Source organism: Maniola jurtina, chromosome 16, assembly GCF_905333055.1.
Source record: "Maniola jurtina chromosome 16, ilManJurt1.1, whole genome shotgun sequence".
Lineage (NCBI taxonomy): Eukaryota > Metazoa > Arthropoda > Insecta > Lepidoptera > Nymphalidae > Maniola > Maniola jurtina.
In genome coordinates, this window is record NC_060044.1 from 5,408,514 (window position 1) to 5,433,373 (window position 24,860).

Here is a 24,860-nt window from a genome sequence, read left to right on the forward strand (position 1 = left end):
GTTCGTGTTCAAGCGGATGTTTATCGATACGAAATAATATTATACCTATTAGATTAGTCTTTACTAATTAGCTAACTAATTAATAAGTAATTACCTACCTCACTACCTAAGTAGGTAGGTACAACTCTTCCAGCAGCCCAAACCCTGGGTAGATCACGCTTATTATGTTGGTGAGGCAAATTTTTAATTAGGTTGTGTACGTCGTAGGTACTTATAGTTCGCGGCAGGTTGAGATGACAACCGGGGTGGGGACGCCCCGCACACCCGCATAACCTCCACACTAACCCGCTTCGGGTGAGCGCGGGTGACGTGCGGGTGTGCGGCGCGTTCCCCGCCTCATACCCCGATTGCCATCTCAACCTGTCGCGTATCTACTATAGGTACTTACATTTTATAAAGTGGGGTTCACCTCCAATACGATACTCGTAATTATATGAAGTGTAAACACTGGCATGCCGCTACACTGTGGATGTAATGATTGCATCTATATCGGGTGGCGCGGACGTGGCGCAGGTGTTTGCTGACAGGGAAAATAAACCGAGCCGTAATCGATTTTAGAGCTTTAGAGCGAACAGTTGTTCAATACTGCTTGCTCTCTGTTCGCTGGACAACGATGTGTCAGATATAGACTAGCCTACGTGTGGTAGGTAGGTACCTACTTGGTGCCACAGATGCTATAGGTACCTACTAAGGCTTAGATCGAGAGCTTACTTTGACTTTGCTTAGACTTAAGTTTCTGTTAAATGTCGGCGATATACCTACTTAGTCGAAAGCAAAAGGCAAAGCCAAAGTGCGCTCTTACATAGATCTCAAACTTAGTATGTTTTTCCTTAGTTTGCTTAAAAGACTAACAAATCGCAGAAACTTTCCGAGAAACGCGTAAGCGACGCGATTTGCCCGGCGCTTTATAGAGCTTCTGGAGTTAGGTAGCCAACGAAGGCAGTGAGGCAGCCCCCTTCCTGAATGTCTTGCACATCACAGTTCCGGGAAGGGCGGCAAGAGATGTCAGGAGGTTCTAGTCCGTTTGTCACCGAAAGACCGAGAGCACTTCAATATAGTCAGGTATGCCATATCTCAATAGACTGACATCTATGTGAATAATTTTTAAATAAGTAGGTATCTAGGTAAGTCCATATCAAAAATTTCGGAACCGGCAAGATTCGAACCTGCGCGTGCGTCTCCCTGGACCAAGCGTCTTTGACCACTAGGCCGCGATTCACTTGCTGCCAAGTGTCGTTTGAGATAGGTAGAATATACCTACTTAGCCTACCTACCTACTTAGATACCTGGCTATGCTACCTATGCATTTTCCTACTCAAGCGACCAAAGTAGTCCTTCGAGCCAAACACTGCGCTATAGTGGTCCTTTTACGAGGATTGAACTCAATCAAAAGATTCATCTAGAAATTTCTGTGAATAACTCAGTCATGATGTAGAAAAATACCAATCATGGTAGGTAATATTATGAGAAATTAGAATCAATAACATTCATTACACGGAATCGAATTTACTCAGATACCTACACAATTTACCCGCCCTAAACAATGACGCAAGCTTAGCAGTAATAAAATTAAATTGAACTTGCAAAGCCATATAAAACACATTAAAGAGTCAGTTTATCGTAAACAACTGCACTGTTTGTAGCATCAGTTCGTTCAGTGATCGAAAGCACTCCATTGCGCGTGCGCTACGCCCAGTATAGAGCAGCCAATGAGGGGTTTCCTTGATTATGTTAACCACGCCTTTTATCTGCGCCCGCGCATACGGCTTGATAACGCGGAAAGCTTAGTTATTAAGTTACGCTTGAATAGGACGGTGTGGTGTACGTGTTTTTGTGTTTTTTTTGTTATGGAATCATGACGTCTATAAGTGGAGACGTGAACACGTCTAAGTTGAAGTTCAGTGTGGACAGTATATTGGGGAATAATGAGACATCCTCGAGTGCTCCGGTAGAGAACCGTTCGCAGGAGCCACCGTGCGCGGGTTGCGTGGCCGCCCTGTATCGGTGCTGTAGAGATGAACCGCCTCTCTTGCAGTTACAACTGCCCCTGCCTTACGCACACTTGCATCCGGCATTGAGGCCTACTTCAGGTAAGTTTCAGCCATCATCATCGTCAACAGATAGATGCCCACTGCTCTACAAAGGTCTCTTGTAGGAACTGACTAAGTACCACACAGCACGGTCTTGCACCGCGCCGTCTATTCACCTAGCGGTGTGTCTGCCAAGTGCCAATGCGCTTTCCGGTGCGAAGAATTTTCAATACTTACGTAGGTATCTACAATATTATGATACTGAATGTCTTTGTTCAATACCTATTTAGGTAAACCTAGAAATTATAATCGCAGCTTTTGGGAAAGCGAATTGTTTAACTTAGATAAGTAGGTACCTACCTAGGTATCTAAAGTTGCCTTCAAACTACGGAAATATAATAAATAGGTTATCTAGGTAGATGCCACATAGGGAGTAGGAAATGAACTTCGTCAGAGAACAGTGCTAATTAGACACTGCACATAATCTACATAGGTGCCTACTGCCTAGGTCCTACTAAGTAGGTATAGATAGATATCTGTCATTTATTTATTTTGCACATTTTACCCTATTTTTAAAAAATGTTCAAAAATAACAGAAATAACAAAAAAATTAAATACAAAAACCACAAACAATAAAATAACAAAAACAACAGAAACAAAAGAGAAATAAAATAACAGAAACAACAGAAAACTAAAGTAACGGAAGAAAAAAATAAGACATTATCTTTACATGTTTACTTTACTGCGGAGATAATAGGTATATTTATTTTCTTGAGATTTTCTGCCTATCGTGGCAGTACGAGCTAAGGCTGAAATACCCGTAATACTCGTACTAAGTAAGAAATCCTCTGACTAGAATTAATTGTTTGTAACAATGACTTTGTTTGTAACAAAACAAAAGCTCAACGGCCACTAAGGCTGAGATCTATAGAGCGCACTTTGACTTAGCTCAGACTTAAGATACTGTGACACAGACACACACACATACACGCGCATGTAGCGAATCACCTACTGCTAAACCATTTTCAACCCCCGACCCAAAAAGAGGAGTGTCATAAGTTTGACGTGTGTATCTGTGTATCATAATCTAAACGTAGGTATCGTAGCAACTAAACTAATGAACCGATTTTAGTTTCGTTTTTTTTTTGTTTGAAAGGTGGCTTGATCGAGTGTTCTTAGCTATAATCGAAGAAAATCGGTTCAGCCGTTTGAAAGTTATCAGCTCTTTTCTAGTTACTGTAACCTTCACGTGTTAGGGGTGTTATAATTTTTTTTTACACTTGTAATTAATATTTACTTCTAAATCTGTAATCCCGTATTGTAATCCAATTTTTGGCCTTATTTTTGTAATAAGCCTAAAATGTAAAATTATGATAAGTAGCTGTAACACTGCCCTTTGAGTTTTCAGCGTTTTCTTTCTTGCAAGTTTTCCTATTTAGTTAGTTGTTTGTAAGTACGTTTATGCAATCAATTAGGTACTACATATCTATATTTTTATTGGCTATTTAAATAGATATTTTACTTATTTCGTACATTATCACTCAATAAAGCAGGATTTTTTAAAATATTTTTAAAGAAATTGAACAACAAAGTGATCCTATAAGGGTTCCGTTTTTCATTTTGAGGTACGGAATCCTCAAAACGAATGCCAAAATAAATTATTTACCCATCTAATGATTGCTATCCCACCTAATTATCCAGTTCACAATCTAACACCGAAAGTATAAGTTTTTCTTTCTTTCTTTCTAATCGGTCCGAATCTCGGAAGTAGATAGACTACAATAAAAACCTACTGATATTTTTTTAGCGGTCTACCGCTTGCCTTTGCCAACATCATCCCCCACGCAATCGACGGCACCGCGTTGCGACGTCTCTTCGACCGGCAAACGGAAACGTTCGTGGTCCCGGGCGGTCTTCAGCAACCTTCAACGCAAAGGCCTGGAGAGGAGGTTCCAGATACAGAAGTATATCACGAAACCGGACAGGCGGCAATTGGCTGCAACTCTGGGATTAACTGACGCTCAGGTATCATAACATCTTCGATTACCTCTCGTAGATTATAATATGGACTGCGGCGTCTTTTTGACCGGTAAATGATGTTCATCAGTAACCTTTAGCATAACCCACAGACCACTTCAACCCGACGTCCTGGGTGAGACATCGGGTTATGCAGATTTGACTCGTGCTACTGAAACTGACGTTATTCGTGTTATTCAGCAGGTACCACTGAATTAGCTACTGCTTTTGCGGGTAGTATTCGATCCGTTCATCATCATAATCATGATCAACCCATCGCCGCCGGCTCATTAGAGCACGAGTCGAGAGAACACAAAGAGTTTTGACCGTAGTCTACCACGCTGGCCAAGTGTGGATTGGCAGACTCACACACCTTTGAGAACATTATGGAGAACTCTCAGATAGGTATGCAGATTTCCTCACGATGTTTTCCTAAACCGTTATTACATAAAGCAAGTGATACATATTTAATTGCTTAAGAGTTAAAACGCACATAACTCCGAATAGTTTTAACTCTGTAGAGGTGTGAGTGGTTAGAGTCCCAGGATCGAACCCCCGACCGCCCGAGCAGGGGGCGGACGTCTTAACCACTAGGCTATCACGGCTTCTTCGATCAGTTACGGTTTCCAAAATATTTTATTTTTATTGTTCAGGTAAAAGTATGGTTCCAGAACCGTCGGATGAAATGGCGGCACACGAAGGAAGGGCGGGCGGGAGGGGGTGCCGTGGCGCGGGACCCTGACTCCACGGCGAACGATGACAACGAAGACATCGATGTGGATACGCTTAGCGATTAATGACAATTTGATCGGTCATCGGATGTAAAATAGAGGCAAACGTCACTTTGCGGAAGTCCAATACAAGGAACCACAAGCTTATATGCTATAATCCGCTAAAATAGACTCTGGTATGGCACAAGTACAATAACAATGTGCAGCAACCGATATGCAACGCCCGCCCTCCCACACTAAAAAAAGCACGAAAAGCAAGCAATACACAAGATTGACTCACATTTAGGTCCTATTTGCTTATTTATTAATATCCGTTAAAAGCGTTGATTGAATGGGAATACATTTGTTCTATTTGGACGTTTTTTTAACGGACGTTAAAAAGCTCTCGTATATTTAAACGAGACCGTATCACACTAATATTATAAAGGCGAAAGTTTGTATGTGTGTGTGTGTGTGTGTATGTTTGTTACTCCTTCACGCAAAAACTACTGGACGGATTTGGCTGAAATTTGGAATGGAGATAGATAATATCCTGGATTAGCACATAGGCTACTTTTTATCCCGGAAAATCAAAGAGTTCCCACGGGATTTCAAAAAACCTAAATCCACGCGGGCGAAGTCGCGGGCATCGGCTAGTACTCAATAATTCACAACTAGGCCTCATTCGCACGAGAGCTTTTTTAACGTCCGTTAAAAAAGCGTTCACATAGAACAAATGCATTCCCAAGTATGTTCACACGTCAACGCTTTTTAACGCGCACTATGTATTTTCAGCGAACGCCGGGTTTTAACGCTCGTGTGAATTAGGACTAATTGTGAGTTGTTGAGCCTAGACAGAGGGCCACGTTGCATATCGCACGCTGCACAATGCACGTAGTAAAAATCATAAGTTTGTATGTTTTATTGCTTTATAATCTTCAGGTTCCTTGTTGAATTTGATCAGAATGATCGGTTTAGATAAGCCTCAAGCTCACCAGTTTAGAGAAAGGACTGAAATGTAGCACCCATAGTTGTCGTACCTACTCCTAGCACAAGCTTACGTTTAGAGTGGTGCGGCATATGTATTTTTGTATAAGTATATCTACCTACGCGGTATTTAACAATGTTAGTTACGTAGTCTTGAAAAAATTTATTACAATGGAAGCTAAAAAAGATGAAATTAAAAAAAAATTGTTAGACCAAATAAGGAGATAAGGCATATAATTTGTAAACGTTGTTTTTATCAATACGTAACATTTCGGTATTTCGCTGGCAAATATTTATTTTATTTTACATGAAAATTAAGTCAAAAGCTTTTAAGTTCTATTTAATTAAAGTTTTTACCTATTTTTTAAAGGTGCGTTTCCACTGACGCGGAGCTGTCCGGGGTGGAACGGAGTGGTCAGTGAATCGGCCAATAACAGTGCTCAAAATCTCCACTCCGCCCGCATCAATGGAAACTCTGTAAGTGGAGCAGAGTGGAGGAAGTCGAGCAGACTGTGGTTCCGAACGGAGGGACATGAAGCGGAGCGTAGCGGGACGGTGCAGCGCGGCGCGTAAGGTAGACAAATTTGACTGATCGGAACACGGCTCAATGCAGGTCTAGTCTCCTCAGCTCAACTCAGTTCCACTCCGCTTGAATGGAAACACTTGCCACTTTTTACTGCTCATCTCCGCTCCACTCTACCCAGCTCCACTGAAGCGGAGCGGAGCGAGAACATGTTCAATAGACCAATCAAGTATTGTCAACTCTCAATAATTAACTGAACGGAATTGAAATTATCTGAGCGGTTGAAAACTTAACTCCGCTCAGTGGGAAATTACAACTTTATTGTAATATATTTTATTAGTAGGTATTTGTTATATTTTCCAATAGCATAGAGCCAAATATTATGTTTATAAAACTAATTTTATTGGTGCTCCCTGTCACTCGCTGCCACGCTGTTTGAATATTTTTTGTTATTGATGATATTATGACAAAAATACATCACGAAAGACATAATTTTTGAACAGTAAGTGCTTCTTAACCTCCTTCAACACCATGACTTTAATTTGGTTCTACATAAATCTCTAGCATTTCATTTCAGACCTATCAATTTAGTTTAGAGATGTATAAAATCGAATTTATATTAAAACTATACATTCTTGCTTATGAAAAGTTATAAAAAAATATAAGTATGAAAATACTATTAAGATAAATGTATATATTTATTTTTTGAAGTCATAAGAAATAGGAATGTATCAACTAAGCAAATACGACTTTTAATTTAATAAAGTGGCAATGACCTATTTTATATTTGTTGGAAATGTATATTTTTGTAAATAAATTGAGGATAATAATAAAACTTTGTATTATGCATATAATATGTTTTATTAATAATAATTCATTAATTATTTATACTTATCTTATTATGAAACATAACCATGCTAAATTGGCGTTTATCTACTTAGCTTAATAATCTACAAGTTTAACTTTGTTTCTATAATTATTCGGTTCTCGGCCTTGGTCATGTCGATACCGGTTCGAAGGACCATCGCCATAATTTTGTCCAGAATCGCGATATCGCCCCGATGGGCCATCGCCATAATTTTGTTCAGTATCACGGTAGCGTCCTGAGGGGCCGTCGCCATATTCTCTAGGCTCACGGTAACGGCTGGAAGGGCCGTCGCCGTAACCGTGTTCAGAATCTCGATATCTACTCGTGGAGGTACTATCGCCATAATTTTGTTCAGCATTTCTAAAATTCTGGTTCCTATAGCCGCCTCTTTGGTTCAACTGGCGTCTCACGGGCCCTTGGTACCTCTCCTGATCGAATCTACTCGCACCTTCATACGCGTCGTGTTTGAAGCTGTTATCGAAATGCCTGCCCGGTTCTCGATTTGGGTATCTATCATATCTATTCTGATAGCTTTGCTCTCTACTATCGCTTCTTGTTTCTCTGGTGTACCCCTCTGAGATTTCTGGGTTTCGATTTCTGCCCAAATATGAACTTGTGCCCATTTCAGAAGGTTTGAGTTTATATATCGGTGGTGGTGGTGGTGATGGTTCTTTGTCTGCTTCCCAAACGGGTATACGTTTTTCTTGCGGGGGGTTGCTCTTTGAACGGCTTCGAGCATCCCGCTTCCTTTCCGAGAATGGGGATTGTCTATAGATAAAAAAACAAAAATATGTTAAAATTGGGAAAGTAAAATTCTTAAAGATTTGTAGTGATTAGTGAAACACTTAAATCTGACCATTTCAAAGTATGTATAAGTTACAGTTAAGAGCAAAATTTAGATATTTTTAGCACTATCCCAGACAAAATGACAGATTATTATTCGAGGCTAAAAGGATAGATTCATCAACTGAAATTACCTTGAGGAAGAGCCACTGCGACTTCTGTCCGAATCTTCATCGCTGGAGTTACGATAACGCTGATGTCTCATTTCACGTTGTCTGTAACAAACATATTTTTGAGCATTACATACATTTTTGAAAATTATACTAAGGTATTATATTGTGCTGAATGTTTATTTACATGAACATCAAATCTTTTTGAGTCACACTATTGTAATTATCGTCCGATTTTAAAAATGTAGTATTTTCCGTAGGACAAGGTTTTCCCTTTTGGTCAACTCTTGGGATATGTGGATACTTGACCCTATATGGCATCGTTTCGGCGCGTGGCGTGTTACCGGTTTTAATAATTGAGCGTTCAAAAGTATAGTAACGTAGCATTTTTTTTTTTTTAAATTATATAGACTAGCGCTTGGCTGCAATCAGACCTGCTAGCAAGTGATGATGCAGCCTAAGATGGAGCGCGCTTGCCTAGAAGTTGCCTATTCACTCTTGACTTGAAAGTACCCATATTATAGGTGGAAAGCATTGGGAATCCGTTTTGATGTATGTTGTGTGTGTTTGGATTGTGTATGTGTGTTTACGCGCGCGCGTGTGCGTGTGTGGTGTGTGTGTGTGTATGACGGACTTGCGGCGCAGCTTGAGCGCGAGCTCGCGCATCTCCTCGTCGCGGCGCGCCTGGCGACGCGACTCGCGCTCTAGCCGCTCGGCCTCAGCCCGCTTGTCTGCGCGCACTGCAACAATATACAATTATTCAACTTCTATAGTTCTCACTAATACAATGGTACTTGGTACAATGGTAATTAAAAAGAAACCTAAGTCTCTTTTATCTGAAATTGAGAGATCACTGCACAGAACAGCGACAAACCGTGAACATGACATCCCAATGTGGTCGGAATTTTTGAGCGCCCTCTGAACACTAGAGGGACGTGTGGACTTTATTGTAACAGCGCATATCAACCGTTTGCGATTGTTAAGCTACGTTGACCTATGTCGTTAACTGGATGGGTGAACTTTGGAGGTCCAAATTTGGCCTTTTCGTTTTCATTAAGCCGTCGGTCCCGGTTATTATCACCAACATCTGATACGTAATCACACGAAGACGCCATATTTATTTCTATTCTATAGTAATCTTTTTTCTGAGAAAACTCACATTGCCTGGATAGTTGCGCTTGCATTTTCCTTTTCAACTTTTCTTTCATTGATAATGTCTCTCGCGTTGGACCCTGGAAAAACCCCTTCTGTTAACTTTATGGAAAATTACAAAATTTTATGTGCAACACTAATATTTTAATTTTTTATTTGAAGACTGTAAATTAATATTAGATAACTTGTTTATTTAAAATTTTTACTGTGTAAGTACATTATAGTTAGTATAATATGTTTCAGACTTTAAAGCAATTTTTTTTGCTAAAAATCTTTAATAGCCCACATTATCTAAAATTATGCGACTTCTATATTACGAAAACTATAAAGCGAAGCTTATTCGAAAACCCCATTCTGTGGTAGCTAACATTAATTTATTTTCATCTCTTTTTCGGTACACTGCGTTTAAGTTTGTTTGGAGGAAGTACTCTGGAACTACTGAACCGATTTTGAAAATTCTTTCACCAGTAGAAAGCTATATTATTCCTAAATGACAGAGGCTACATTTTATTTTCAAGAATTAGACAGCTCTACGAAATTGTAATAACTTCCCGTGCGAAGCCGGGGCGAGTTGCTAGTAGTATATATATATTATAGTAGTATTATAATAATAGTTTAACTAAAATGTCAAAGACTTCAAAAATTTTAACCTGGTGGGGAGTTTCACAAAGTATTTTTGAAGGGGCTCTATTTGCTCGAGGAAGCATTTAGTGTGCATTTCCACTGGAGCGGAGACATGAGTTTTCGATCATTCAGGTTTTACTCTCAATAATAACCTGATTGGTCAAAAACCCTCTGCTTCCGTGGAAACTCGCCCTTAAGGCTGAGACTAACAACGTACGAGAGTAACCGCACGGCAAGGCATTACACTGCACACCTTTGATCACTAATTTAAAAGATAATAATTATTTAGCCGCAATGTACGCCTTCACAGTTTTTGTATTACAACTTCTAGCAGCAGCGTTTGCTACCTTCGCACGTTGTTTAAGTTAAGGCCCTTCTCACACAGGGAGACGCTAACGCAACCTAAAGCAGTTGGCAACGAGCTTCGGCAACCGGGACGCAACTGACATGCAACTGATGTCTCGCGGCTACGTTAACGAGGAGGCGAGCAACATGAATATACAGGTAGCCGGCAAGAAAAATTGTACATCGACCTTTAGAAACAGACAGTGGCCTCGTAGAGCGTTGTCATGGGAATGGTCACATAGGAAAGCCGAAAGCTCTTTCTAGAGGTTGATGTAAAATATATTTTTTGCCGGCTTCTGTACGTTATTTAACTGCTTTGACTTTATAAAAATATTAAAAGATACAAAAACGATTAATAGGACAATATTTTTTTATAACCCACAATCCTGCAGTAGTCGTAATAATAAGGACGCCTTTCTACCTCCTAGACAAAAATATTATTTGCTTGTTCAGACATGACTGCATAGCGGATACTCCGCAAAAAATTGCATTGCCAACTAGCACTGCGAGTCAAGGAGATTGCAAAGCAATCTCGATAAGTTGCTTTGTGTGCAGACCGCCTTAGAAATGTAGGTCCGAGGTAAAATAATGCAATCGATTGCGTCGGCGTTGGAGACGGTTTTCGAGTCGCCCCGTATGAGAATGGGTTAAGGCTTAAAAATTGCAAATGAATTTTTCTACGTGAAATAAATAGTTTTTCATTTTCATTAGATCTTCGGTGTCGGCTGTAAAGACTTGTAAACTGTAAAGTAAACTAGGGGTGAGCTATAATTGGCTATGTAAGCGTACAGTGCAACAACAAACGATTCTTACTGACTTTGGCGCTGCGTCCAGACAATCGTAACTGATTCTGGTATGAGTTCGATTTATTGCCCACTGCTGACCTGCAATGGAGATTATAATTTTTTAAGTTGAACTTCTTTTTTATTATGAAGAGGAAAGATTTGTTTGCTATCGAAAAACTCTGAAAGTACTTAACCGATTTTAATAATAGGATCATGGACTGCAGTAGCAGAAGCATAAAATGATGTGATATCTTGTATAGTGGTAGTTGATGGGGCTAGAATTCATTCTAATATAATCAGCTAGTCTAATATTATGTAAATACTTAATATGTGTGCATTTTGTCGTTGAAAAGGCTGAAAAATGGCTGCACTTGTAAAATCCCATTTGATAATTCCACTTTAGATACATTTAAAAAAAATACTGCAATATTAATTAAACCTATTAAATTATATTATGATATACAAAAATACCAAAACAGTGAAATTCGATGTCTAGCGAGGTGATTCGCTAACAGTGATCATCACTGAATAACAGACATCAAGCTCATTTGGCTGATTATTTTGTTGTTTTGTTATTATCAAAACAAGGTAATACATGGATTGAGTTATACTAGTTAATTTAAAAAATAATATGGGTGGTACTAGTGGTATTCAAGGATTACGTGACACATCACTAGCAATGAAAATGCCCATAATAAAGATTTAGTAAATATTACTATATTTCTATAACAACGAGAAGGTAAATAGTGATATACGGCTATACAACACATGCGCATCGGCTTCTACACTACAACCACATTGGTTTTACGCCTAAATTCACGTAAAAGGTCACAAAAGGTACGACACATAAGATCGCGTAATAATGCCACGTGCGTTGCGCGGACAGGCGACACGCGTTCCCCGTCGAGTGCAGTTTCGGACTGATTGAATAATGTAATTAGGTCAACGCTTGCACCTCGCGGCCGGTTTTTTATGCCTATCTAATTTTGTAGTGCAGGCAAATGATCGACGATTGCGGTGTCGACAAACTAGTCGATAAAATAGATATTATGTTGTGTGTCTGTTTATATTATGTGTTTAATTATGTGTGTGTGTGGTGTAATGTAGCCCACATCACTCCCCCCCAGAGACCTGGTTAAGGGCGATAAAAGTCCGGAAAGCGAACTATACGTCCCGAACGTGTCCTTTTGACGTCGTCCTGAGCTTGGGCCGCTGGCACAGGGTCAGGAGGAGGGCAAGTTTTGGGGTTGGGAGAGGTGGGTGAGGTTGGGCTAGGGTCGGGAGATGGATCAACCAATATGTAGGCCGGTTTGAGGCGGTCTATGGATACAGTGACGCCCTTACCCTTTACTAAAATTTTGAAAAATTTTTCGTTACGCTCTAGTACTTCGTAAGGGCCGGTGTACGGGGGCTGTAAAGAGCCGCGTGATGTATCGTCCCTTACAAATACATGACTGGACGTAGATAAGTCTTTGTAGATAAAAATTTTGCTTTTATTGTGACGTGCAGCTGGTGAAGGTTTTATCTTTGATGCAAATTGACGTATCCGAGTGGTGAAATCCGATATATCGATGGATTGGGGAGTCGTTGCCTGGAAAAATTCTCCAGGTAAGCGTAACGGCTCGCCATAGACCAACTCAGCTGATGACGTCTGCAAATCATCTTTGAATGCACTTCTTATGCCCAACAGCACTAAAGGCAATGTGTCAACCCAATTCGCATCGGCATGGCACATTATGGCCGCTTTTAACTGCCTGTGGAATCGTTCCACTAGGCCATTACTAGCTGGGTGATACGCGGTTGTTCTGCGGTGCTTGAATCCAATCGCTCTTCCAAGATATTGGAAGAGTGACGATTCAAACTGCCGGCCGCGGTCTGTGGCGACATCTGTTGGACTTCCAAATCTGGATATCCACGATATCAGTGCCTTTCCAACCGTTTCAGCTGTCATGTCTACCATAGGTGTGACTTCCGGCCAGCGTGTGAAACGATCCACAGCAGTGAGGCAGTAGCGGTAGCCCTGTGAAACAGGCAGGGGGCCGATAATGTCGATGTGAATGAAGGCAAATCGAGTGCGAGGAAGTTCAAATGTGCCTAATGGAGAAGACACGTGGCGAGATACCTTGGCGCGTTGACAAGCTAAACATTGACGAGACCATTCTCGGCAGTCTTTGCGTACGCCAGGCCAGACAAAACGCTCGGCAACTAGCTTGGCGGTGGCGTTGGCACCTGGGTGGCTGAGGCTGTGAAGACTGTCGAAAATTTGTCTCCTCAAAGGCTTGGTAACGAAGGGCCTGGGTGAGGGGGTGCTAACGTCACAATAAAGTTCAAAATGGGAGTTGGGAATTCTCAACTTTTTCAGGCGTAGTGACGATTCATCACCCAAAAATTGAGTCAACTCCTGGTCGGTAGCTTGCGATGAAGCCAGCACGTCAAAGTCCACCGGCATCTGCAGTTCCTCGATCCGTGATAGTGGATCAGCGACGACATTGTCCTTCCCAGAGATGTGTCGGATGTCGGTCGTGAACTGCGAGATGTAGTCGAGGTGACGGTACTGGCGAGGCGAACAGTTAGCTTTCCTTTCGCTGAAAGCATAACTGAGCGGCTTATGGTCCGTGTAAACCACGAAATGCCTCGCTTCTACCATATGACGAAAGTGTTTGATGCTCTCGTATATGGCTAAGAGTTCGCGGTCATACGGTGAGTATTTCTGTTGCGAGGGACTCAATTTCCGGGAGAAGAATGCCAGTGGTTCCCAGATTCCATCCTTTTCCTGCTGCAGTACTGCACCCATTGCTAGGTCGGACGCATCTGTTACCAGAGCGAGTTTGGCCTGACAGTCTGGGTGTGCGAGAAGCGCAGCGTTTGCGAGACTTTCCTTGCATTTGTTAAAGGCTAGCAGTGCGTTACCTGTCAAGTTGACAGGGTGAGAAGCCTTGACACTACCAGTCAGCAATGCGTTCAGAGGGGCTTGAACTGCGGCGGAATGGGGCAAGAACCGCCTGTAAAAGTTGAGCATTCCCAAGAAACGCCTAAGTTCTTTGACTGTCTTAGGTGCAGGAAAGTCATTAATGGCTTGGACCTTGGATTCCAGTGGTTTGGTACCGGATGCGGAGATGCGATATCCCAAAAAAGTTACCTCGGTTGCTCCGAAGACGCATTTTGAGGTGTTGACCAAGACGCCGTATTCCTTCATGCGAGTGAATAGTTGCTGAAGGTGGGCTTCGTGTTCGGTCTCGTCTTTGGAGAACACCAAAAAATCGTCCAAATACGCGTAGCAAAAATCTAGGCCTCGCGTCATCTCGTCAACAAACCTCTGAAATGTTTGGCCTGCGTTTCTCAGGCCGAAGGTCATGAACGGGAATTCGTAAAGGCCGAAGGGTGTGGTAATAGCGGTCTTCTGTATATCCGCCTCAAAGACTGGGATTTGGTTATAAGCCTTCGTTAAGTCTATGGTCGAAAAGATGGTACAACCGGCGATATTATGGGAAAAATCATGGATATGCTTAATGGGATAACGGTCTGGGATAGTCCGTGCATTAAGCATGCGATAGTCGCCACAAGGTCGCCAGCCGTTATCCCTCTTAGGCGCAAGATGTAAGGGGGAAGCCCAGGGACTTTCAGAAGGACGCGCTGTACCGTTGTTGAGCATAAGCTCGAATTCCTGTTTGGCAATTTTGAGTTTGTCAGGTGCTAGTCTCCGAGGGGTGGTTGATATAGGAGGTCCTGGGGTGGTTCTGATGTGATGTACTGTGTTGTGCTTGGGAGTTATTGGTGTGCCTGAAGGGCGTGTAATTTCCGGAAACTTACTCAGTAAATCATGGAAGCGTGAGTCGCCTGTCGACACTTTAACAGAAAAAATATCACTTCGAGCAAAAGTAGCGTTAGAGTACAAGGTTGTGGTATTATCAATTAGACGTTGATTACGGCAATCTACTATTAAATTATAACAGCTGAGAAAATCAACGCCAATAATCGGTTTAGTTACATTAGCCACAATAAATCGCCATGGAAAATCCCGCCTTAAGCCTAAGTTTAAATTAAGGTATATAAAGCCGAAAGTGTCTATGATAGTTCCATTGGCAGCACAAAGTTCGAAGTCTGTTTTGGTTCGACGATCTCGAAGCGCGGAACGAGGGTACACACAAAGGTCACTACCAGTGTCTACTAGGAACTGGGTATTCGTTCTGCGATCGATGACGAAGAGGCGACCTGATGAGGTGGGGCAATCGTCAGTCGCCATTAGCGACTGCCCGTGGAGTTTTCCCCTTTCTTAAAGTCGCAGGGCTTCACGCATCGTCGCGCCTCAGCTCCAAACCTGTTGTGATAGTAACATACCGGATACCTCCTGTAGCTGGACTTGGATCGGTCTCTCTGTCGCGATGATGTACGGCGACGTTCATGTGACCTGGAGCGGCTGGTGGAACAACATGATCTCCGGGTATGCTCTTCCAGTCTCAATGTGAGCTGCTGCACCATTTTCTTCAACTCTGCTATTTCATCCGATGGAGCGGGAGCTTGTGTACTGCGTGATGATGCAGCGGCGACGGTATACGAGGACGTCAGTTCCTGGATCCGATCTGCGAGATCTGCGAGCTGTTCCAGAGAATGTGTTGGTTGAGACGCTAGTACAGTCTGAATATTCTGCGGCAGACGATTGCTCCATATCGTTCTTATGAAGTCCTCAGGTACAGATGGGCCAGCTAGGTCTTGTAAGTGTCGTAAGAACTGTGAAGCCTTTCGATCTCCCAGCTCCTCATGGGTCAGCAGCTGCTTCACCTTTTTCTCGTGGGATGCTGAGAGACGTCGGATCAATTCACTTTTGATTTTAGTGTAGCGGTGGCGCTCTGGAGGGTTCACGATAAGATCTTTCACAGCTTTCGCATGTACGAGGTCCAAATTAGTGACGACTTGGGTGAATTTGGTGGCGTCGTCTTTTATTCCGTAATTCTCGAACTGACCTTCCAGGAGGGCGAACCAGATTTCAGGTTCATCAGGAGAGAATGGTGGAACCTTCACTCTAAACGGCCGATTCTCCGTTAGTGTTGGGCCACTCGGGCCACTCGCGAGTTGATCGTCCGCTGGTGGTGAAGAGCGCGTCTTTTTAACCGGTCGTGTAGTAACGTTTCTTCCGCGCTGATGCTCATCACTACTGGTATCACTCATTTTGGCGTATTCTGTGCAGGTCACCAGTTATGGGTGGTACTAGTGGTATTCAAGGATTACGTGACACATCACTAGCAATGAAAATGCCCATAATAAAGATTTAGTAAATATTACTATATTTCTATAACAACGAGAAGGTAAATAGTGATATACGGCTATACAACACATGCGCATCGGCTTCTACACTACAACCACATTGGTTTTACGCCTAAATTCACGTAAAAGGTCACAAAAGGTACGACACATAAGATCGCGTAATAATGCCACGTGCGTTGCGCGGACAGGCGACACGCGTTCCCCGTCGAGTGCAGTTTCGGACTGATTGAATAATGTAATTAGGTCAACGCTTGCACCTCGCGGCCGGTTTTTTATGCCTATCTAATTTTGTAGTGCAGGCAAATGATCGACGATTGCGGTGTCGACAAACTAGTCGATAAAATAGATATTATGTTGTGTGTCTGTTTATATTATGTGTTTAATTATGTGTGTGTGTGGTGTAATGTAGCCCACAATAATGATCTTTAAATAATCGTTGTTAATTATAAGACCATAACTGTATATAGTCCGTACAAAATGACTTCTCACGCGCCATTTTTAACCCCCGACTCAAAGAGGGGTGTTATAACTTTGACGTGTGTATCTGTGTATCTGTCTGTGGCATCGTAGCTCCTAAACTAATGAACCGATTTTAATTTAGTTTTTTTTTTGTTTGAAAGGTGGCTTGATCGAGTATTCTTAGCTATAATCCAAGAAAATCGGTTCAGCATTTGAAAGTTATCAAGTTACTCTTCTAGTTACTGTAACCTGCACTTGTCGGGGGTGTTATAAATTTTTAATTTACATTTGTAACTCTATGGGTCAACTGTCATGTCATCTTTAAAATAAGGACTAAAATCATACTTTTGACATGATATTTGACACACAAAGTTAAAATGTCGCGTGAGAAGTAATTTTTTACGCATTATACACTAGTTTTTACTTACTTATTTTTGTCGTCGTCAGGAGAATCGCTGGACTCGGAGTCTAAGGACAACTCGCTGGAAGACTTGTCTTCCTTGCGTCGGCCGTAATAACGCGGCACCGCCTTCTTCTGAGCCGTACTTTTGCCGTTGCTGTTACAAAACCGACATTTTACTTTCAAAGTCAGAACAATTATTTTATTTTACATAGATCCACTTACTCTTACTTACTTTGCTTAAGAAACCTGTCTTTAGTGACCAGCATCCGTCTATTCCGTTTAGCAGGGTGATTCGTCAACTTAATGATAGCCACATTTGACATTTGTTTTAAACTATCTTTTAATCCATTGAAGGTTTTCTACGAACAATTATTGCAATTTCACTCAGTGAAGTGCCAATGTAGAAGCAACCAATGTCAAAAGAGTATATGGCTAATTAATTTAGTGTTGAACACTGAGTTAGCGAATTACCCTGCTGTTAGACTGTTAGTTTGATTGATTGAACAATCCGGAAAAATACATAATTATTTAGGTATTTATTTATCTGAGCTCCGCGACTTGTCCGCGTGGATTAAATTTTTTTTAATTTTATAATATTAGTATGGAAGTTTGGATTCTTTCTTATGAGAAGCTGGATGCAAAGCCTATATTGCTTTAATTATATCTTTGTCAATAAGAAATTTATCGATTTAAAATAAATCTTTAAAGATAAATTTCATTTTTTTTTCATATAACCCTTGTAAAATATATACTTGATTTTTTTTGTATAAAATAATCGCCACATGTATCCGTTTATGGGCTCAGCAAAAGAAAAACTAATACAAGCTTACCTTTCATATGAAATTGACCTGGATCTATTACGGTTCGCATAACCACTAGCATGACTGTGGACAGGAAATTACATTATTAAATTATATGTATTATAAATTAACATTTTGAATCACCCCATCAGGTCAAAATTATATGTAGTTTGGATAGATTCCATAAGATCATAAGATAAGTATGAGTATAAATATAAATATCAACTGGATTACTGAGGCTGAGATGTATAGAGCGCACTTTGACGTTGCTCAGATTTAAGATACTGTTAGAAGGAGACAGTGTTATATCGCTGGCATAAATCCATCTCGTTTTAACTGAAACTTAAGTCTGAGCATAATCAAAGTAATATGCTTTATAGATCCCTCAGCTTGAGATTCCTACACCGGCTGACAAAACAGCTGATAATCCTCAAACGGTTGAATAGATTTCCATCAACATAGCTAAGAAACATCTCAATTAAAGAGGCTTTCAAAGAAAATAAACCGCATTCAAATTGGTCCATCCGTTTGAGCGCTACAATGCCACAGACAGACAAACAGATATGTATGCATCCTTCTGCGTCGGGGTTCAGTTACACGAATCGATTTTAATTGTATCCAATATCACTCTATCCATATGTGAAAGTCCCATCAAAGTCGGTTCATCCGTTTCAAAATTAATTTGAACAAGGGTGATAGGATTTTGATATCATGCAAAGAAACATAAAGAGACAAGAAAAATCATTAATTTCGTAACTAGAAATTTTATTACAGACTACCCTTTTCATAAGGCACATGAATGATTATAATATTAGGTACTATTATTTGTATTGTATGTATATAAATAGATGTTACTAACTTGGAAAGACTCCTAGATCGTCTCCTGTAATTCCTTGGGCGCGACCTCGACCTTGACCTTGACCGCGACCTCGTCCTTCGATACGGGACGAAGGATTTGGAGCGCGACCTCGACGATCTAGAGCGCGACCTCGAACGGGAAGATGAGCGTGACTTCGACCTTGACCTTGACCTCGACCGCGACCTCGAACGAGATCGGGATTGTGAACGGGAGCGAGATCTAGATCTCGATGTTGAATTTGGCCCACGCGGGCCGATTGCAGGACGCGTCAGGTCGATCGATTTAGACCTACAAATGTTATAAAATACATGTCCTGGTAGCACTGAAATAGATGGATGAATTGATATTATACAAACAAGTACGCTGGGAAAGGTGTGCGATTTTTAACCTACTTTCACTTTCTTTCGTTTGTCCACTTTATGACTGGGCACATTGTATAATAAATAGGATTTTATTTAGTGAAGCAAATTTTAGGAAGCATCTGAGAGCTGACTACATTATTATCTCATAAACCTTCAGCATTACAATGCGGAGAGGTTTGACAGGCTTACTTTTTCATAATAGGTTATGCTGAAGCTTAGACATCTGCATTTAATTTAGGTACATATAAATGTTATAGTAATACGACAAAGTGTATGTCTCGTCATACATACCGAGGTCTCGGTTTTCGAACTGCTTCAGAATACAGCATATCAGGCTTTTTCAGATTTTGCTTCAATTTATCAGCATACAAAGGCTTTGGTGGTAGAGCTGAAAATAAGTTATAGGCATGTAATAAACCGGAAAATCATTATGTTCCCATGGGATTTTTAAAAACCTAAATCTAGTAATGCTATATATAGTTGGTATTATTTTGTATGAAAAATAAATAAACTAAGATTGCAATAACAGATAAACAAGATGCCACCATAGTTTCTCTAATAAGCAACATATTGAATAAGGAAATATTTATTTTCTTCATATAAGAGATATTCAATAGTTTAAGAGTGCCTGTTCACTGAAGTGGAGAGGAGCATTGTGGAGGTAGGACAATATGGATCAATAGCATTACACGAAATTCACACCTCCAGTCTGTCCAGCTTCGATGGAGATGTAGAGAAAAGTTTCATTTCAAACGCGGAAAACGCAGAGCTGGGTAGCGGAGCAAGGAAACTAAACGAAGCAGGGCGGTTGTAGGATGGCCCGTATTTCGCGGTATTCCGACTTTCGTAAGCGGTGTTGGCACCGCCTCACTCACTCTCTGTTTCATTCCACTTACTCGCCTCGCACCAATAAGCTACTGGCAAGAGCGAGCGACGCCGGCTCGGCGAGACTAGTTTATTACTCACGAGGCTTCTCCTCTTCCTCCGGGCCGAAGGAGGTGATGAATTGTATGGCGCTGTGCTCCGGCGACGGGCTGCGCGAGGGCGAGCGCGAGGGCGAGCGACTGGCGCGAGCCAGCGACGACGGCGCCGCGTAGCTCGGCGGGCTTACAACGCGCGTCGCTAGCTTCTTGTCCCTGCCAAATAAATGTTATTCTTTTAAAGAATGCCCGAATGAAGCAAATTCGTCGTACTGTACGTAAGTGAAAAAATTTGGGCGTTCACCACATTAGTATCTAACAAAAATTCTACCATTATATGATTAATGGAAATAGTCACGACCCGCAACAATGAGAATACAGCTTACCGATGCGCGCGTCGCTCGCGCCTACTCTTCCTGCCGGAGAACATGGCCTTCTCCTTCTCTTCGCGCAGTAGCTGCTTCTGGTGCTCGGCGTCGTCCGCGTCGCCCGTGAGGAAGGAGAACAAGTCGCAGCCCGCCATGCCGAACTGAGGCCCCACCGCGTTCAACTCGTGAGCCTGCACTCCATATTGTTTAATTTACATGTGCTGACTGGTACGTTAAACATTTCGTGCGCTCTAAAACTGCAGCCAACACATTAGCCAAACTACTCTTAGCCCTAACCCGAATTAACACTGGCCTAACAACAACCTAACAAATCAATACTAATATTATAAAAGTGAAAGTGTGTCTATTAGCCAGCTTTTCACAGCCCATCTGTTTGATCGATTTTGATGAAATTAACGACGAGGTATAGGCCTGTGCACAGGGATGGGCACAGGCTACTTTTTGTACTGGGAAAATTATGAGTTTCCGCATGATTTTTAAAAATCTTATTTTCGCGTGGACCCAAGTTGTGGGTTCAATCATTTATTTGGTACACAGATATTGTTATTGCTAAATGTTTAAAATATTGATATCCAGGTAGACAAAGCCGCGGGGGTATCATATAATAGGTTTATTAATGCCCCAATATTCACACGTAAGCGCTTTTCTAAGAGTCACCACCAGGATTAATAAGAGCAAATGTCTGTCAGAAAAAATTCCGACGCACGCCACAAGACAGTCTTTTCATACATTTACTAGGCCCACATACTTTTTGCTAAATCGGACGTCCTCTTCTTGCTGTTGCATATACACGCAACACAAAATATTTTAAAATGCAGTGGCCTAATGCTTTCGATTTTCTTTCTTCGGTTAGGGGTTTTGACTTTTGGAAAAGCAAATGAGGACTAAGAATGGTTTGTCTAATGCAATAAGCATCATCATTATTCCAAAATGAAGCTACTGAGTGATGTCTGAAAGCGAGATGTCAATGTATACTTATTGAGTGTAGTAAGGTCACTATTAATAAGAAAATGTGTGTGAAGCAATTAGGGAAAAATCAGGATATAATATTTTTTTGTGAAAAAATATGTCAAAATTAGCAATTTCCCCATTACCTACAGGGACACCTGCTGTGTTCACTCTATTTACCTTTATCAGAAATTGTGGTAAAACGCTGATTACACTATCTTATTCCATCTGGTATGAAAGACTCTTGTTATTTAGAATTTAATATTGTCCCAAATCCTGTTTTGATATCGATTCAGATCCATTGACAGGCCCGCATAAAAAAGAAAAAAAGAAAGAAAATCTCACCTGCAAAGCCTCCATTTTGTTGACATCAATACTTAGATCAACGTCAATGATGTCCAAGTCTGAATCATCATCAGAATCCTTGACTTCAACCTCTTTCTTTTTGACTTCTGGGCCTGTAAGTAATACTGAGTGCCATAAAAAGACTCCAAAACACTCAAACATACACCTTTTATACCCAAAAATCTTAAATCTTCATCAGCAGGTTTAAGAAATGCGGAATCTACCGTTATAGCTGGATGGTTGGGCTCCAGGATCATTATAATTGTATCCTATGGCTGCACCTGTCCCTTTCTTTTCACTTAACTTCTCCTTTTGCATCTCTTTCTCTTCCACAGTGACACCATATTGCTCTTCGATTGCAAGCTGCTGGAGGAACTTGTCTTCACCTGAAAGATGTACATCCATCAATTATTATGTACATAGAAAATTACAGATAAAAATAGTGTCCAGAAAATCTATCTGATTGTCAAAATTATTATTTTCTGTATTAATTATGTAATAATAATTATCATAAACATTATGGCTATTGTTGTGTGACAGATTAGGATTTGGGCACAGCAAATATTTTATCGACCTATAAGCCCTTGGACCTAGAAAGCTAAAATTTTGCACAAAGGCCCCCTTTATAATGTAGAAGACAATGAATAAGGCTGGATTTAAAAAAAAACCCATGGGATAGGAAATAAAGAGCACTTATATTTCCACCAAGGAAAGCTGTGGGCAGTCACTAGTAAAAAGGATAAAATGATTATCTGACATATGTCAGATAATCAGATCAGATTTATATAAATCTACAACTTTAACATCTGTCTGAAAAATCCAGATGAAAAATCACAAGTTTTAGAAACTTGTGATTTTTCATCTGGATTTTCTGTATAATGCAGAACCAGCCACTAAAAAGAATTTGCAGAAATATCACTTAATTGAAGGTGAGGTGGTTCAGCTAGTAAAACTTAAAATGCATACTTATTCCAAGAAACCCATTCTGTGCCAGGATTCTATATCTCTCATAGTTGCATTGTCTCTCCTCTTGAGACAGGTCTTCTGGAGGAATGTCAGGTGTTTTCACATCTGGTATGAAGTCTAAATGTGCCCGCACATCAAATCTGTCTATCATATTGTTAGTGTCACCTTGCCAAGGCATCCTGTTGACATTTTTCAAGTTTTAATACATAAAAACTGGCCAAGTGCGAGTTGGACTCGTGCACTGAGGGTTCTGTACTCAGGTATTTTTGCCAACATTTTGCGCGATAAATCAAAAACTTTATGCATAAAAATAAATAAAAATCTGTTTTAGAATGTACAGGTAAAGCCATTTCATATTTCACACAAAACAATTAATTCATTCTGAATACAAAGTGCACATTGTACAATAAGATTTCAGCTGGGTTTGTTTATATTATAATCTTTAACCAATGACCAGCCCAAACTGCCATGTTCCAACTTCAGATTGGACTACGCGCTTTTGCGCGCTCTATAATTTTGAAAATGTTTAGAATTTAGAATTGAAGGGTGATCAAATGATGCTAATTGTAAGAAAATAGTAAATATTTGAGTTCAAGTGAGGGCCCTAATATTGACATACATGATCGCTGGACCTTCCCCAGCGGCCGCGACAGCTGGATCTAAATGGATTTTGCATTGTCTTCCGTGGAGTTGTAAAAACTGTGTTGGTTCTGCTTTCTGAAAACATTCAAGCCGATAAATTGCATTGAACCTGATATTAAAACATTTCTTATGGTGATAATATTTAAAAGATTTTTAAGAATAATTTGATGTCAATAAATGAGTGCACAATTAAAGATTTATCACTAACAATTTTTTCATAGAAATCCTTGCGTCGCTCGGCTCTCCGGCGATAATCAACTATCATACCGCGAATCAATCGTTCTTGTTTCCTTGCCTCGTGCCACATATTGGTAATACAAAAGGATCTTTTGCATTGGATAATTATATAAATAAAACAGAAAAAGAATTTCTTTTATCTTTTTACAGTAAAGCTTTTTTGCAAAGAGAATAATAATAAAATCACTACTGCATCGCCATTGTGATCGCCATTTTAGAATTTTTTGACGTGTAGTGTACTTTGAATTTGACGCTTCGTCTGAACTCTGACATTTGTCTTTACTCTATGTATTTATTGGATTTACGCCATATCCCATGGTATAAGTAGGTACACCTAAAAAAAAAAAAATATACCTTCCTATACGAGACGACCAAGACACGACTGATGTCAGGAATCACGACCATAGAGTATAATCGTTAGAGTATATAGATAATATTCTCTTTGGCCTGCCTACTAGTGCGACGCACTGACGAATGTTTAAAAAAATGCGTCAAGTGCGAGTTGGACTTGCGAAAAGTAACGAAAACGAGCGTACCCGTATGCATTCGTTACTATAACAATTAGTACTCGTTACTATCGTATCGTTACTCGTTACTTTTGATACCACGTAAGATGAACGAATCGAATCGTATTGCGTACGACAGTATGATGTCGCGGCGTCGCAACATTCGTAATTTGTAGAAAATATACTTAGGTCTACATTACATACAAAGCTGCGTAAGGTGCATTTTATCACTTTTCCGTATTTTGAACCAGACGTGTGTTTAAGTTATTCTCAATTTAGTTTGATTTAATAAGTGTAGAACTACAAATGAACTGTTGACGGAATCTACTAAAATATTAAAATTTTTAACCTTGAGCTTGAGCTTATATTAAATATCTATACTAATAAATAAAATTAGAGTGTCTGTCTATAATTTCGAAATAACTGTCTCATTATTAAGCTCATATGGTTATTTGAACGATACCATAACAGAATCATACGTTTTTAAAATTTTAACAATAAACTAAACAAACATCGGCCTTTGTAACGTACGTTTTTAAATTCACCGAATGAGCGCGCCTGCGCGTAAAACATACGGTTAGCAAACGTTTCAATACACGTATATCTACGGTACTTGCGTGAACCGAAACATTGTAGGAACGGTCATACGACGAAAAGTGCGAGTAACGAGATGCATTTGTGAGTAACGTTTCGGTACTCGGTACTAGATGGCGCAACCGTTACTCAGTAACGAATACATACGGTTCGCTACAGCTCTAGTAAATAGTCA

At 40.5% G+C, this 24,860-nt stretch overlaps 2 protein-coding genes across 6 annotated transcripts; one reads left to right on the forward strand and one right to left on the reverse strand.

Annotated features, from left to right (window-relative positions):
* The first annotated feature begins 1,767 nt into the window (after window positions 1–1,767).
* On the forward strand, window positions 1,768–4,974 carry LOC123872997 (homeobox protein DBX1-B-like). Of its 2 annotated transcripts, none has more exons than XM_045917637.1 (3): window positions 1,768–2,090; window positions 3,838–4,055; window positions 4,718–4,974. In XM_045917637.1, exons 1-3 carry the CDS (start codon window positions 1,856–1,858, stop codon window positions 4,841–4,843), a joined length of 579 nt encoding a protein of 192 aa, XP_045773593.1. In that variant the 5' UTR covers window positions 1,768–1,855; the 3' UTR covers window positions 4,844–4,974. The 2 variants fall into 2 exon arrangements, with proteins under 2 accessions (XP_045773593.1, XP_045773594.1); XM_045917638.1 differs by having other exon boundaries at window positions 1,817–2,090; window positions 4,700–4,973.
* A 2,134-nt stretch (window positions 4,975–7,108) lies between these two features.
* On the reverse strand, window positions 7,109–23,818 carry LOC123872979 (CLK4-associating serine/arginine rich protein). Of its 4 annotated transcripts, XM_045917606.1 has the most exons (16): window positions 23,557–23,818; window positions 23,326–23,423; window positions 22,707–22,885; window positions 21,965–22,126; window positions 21,741–21,853; window positions 20,445–20,617; window positions 20,105–20,274; window positions 19,430–19,526; window positions 18,777–19,064; window positions 17,948–18,001; window positions 17,143–17,271; window positions 11,026–11,092; window positions 9,247–9,319; window positions 8,722–8,827; window positions 8,112–8,192; window positions 7,109–7,902 (listed from the first exon to the last, which is right to left on the reverse strand). In XM_045917606.1, the coding sequence occupies exons 1-16, from the start codon at window positions 23,653–23,655 to the stop codon at window positions 7,209–7,211; spliced, it is 2,583 nt and encodes an 860-aa protein (XP_045773562.1). In that variant the 5' UTR covers window positions 23,656–23,818; the 3' UTR covers window positions 7,109–7,208. The 4 variants fall into 4 exon arrangements, 3 of the variants coding, with proteins under 3 accessions (XP_045773562.1, XP_045773563.1, XP_045773565.1); XM_045917607.1 differs by lacking the exon at window positions 17,948–18,001; XR_006797579.1 differs by lacking the exon at window positions 7,109–7,902 and having other exon boundaries at window positions 11,022–11,092.
* Window positions 23,819–24,860: the final 1,042 nt, after the last annotated feature.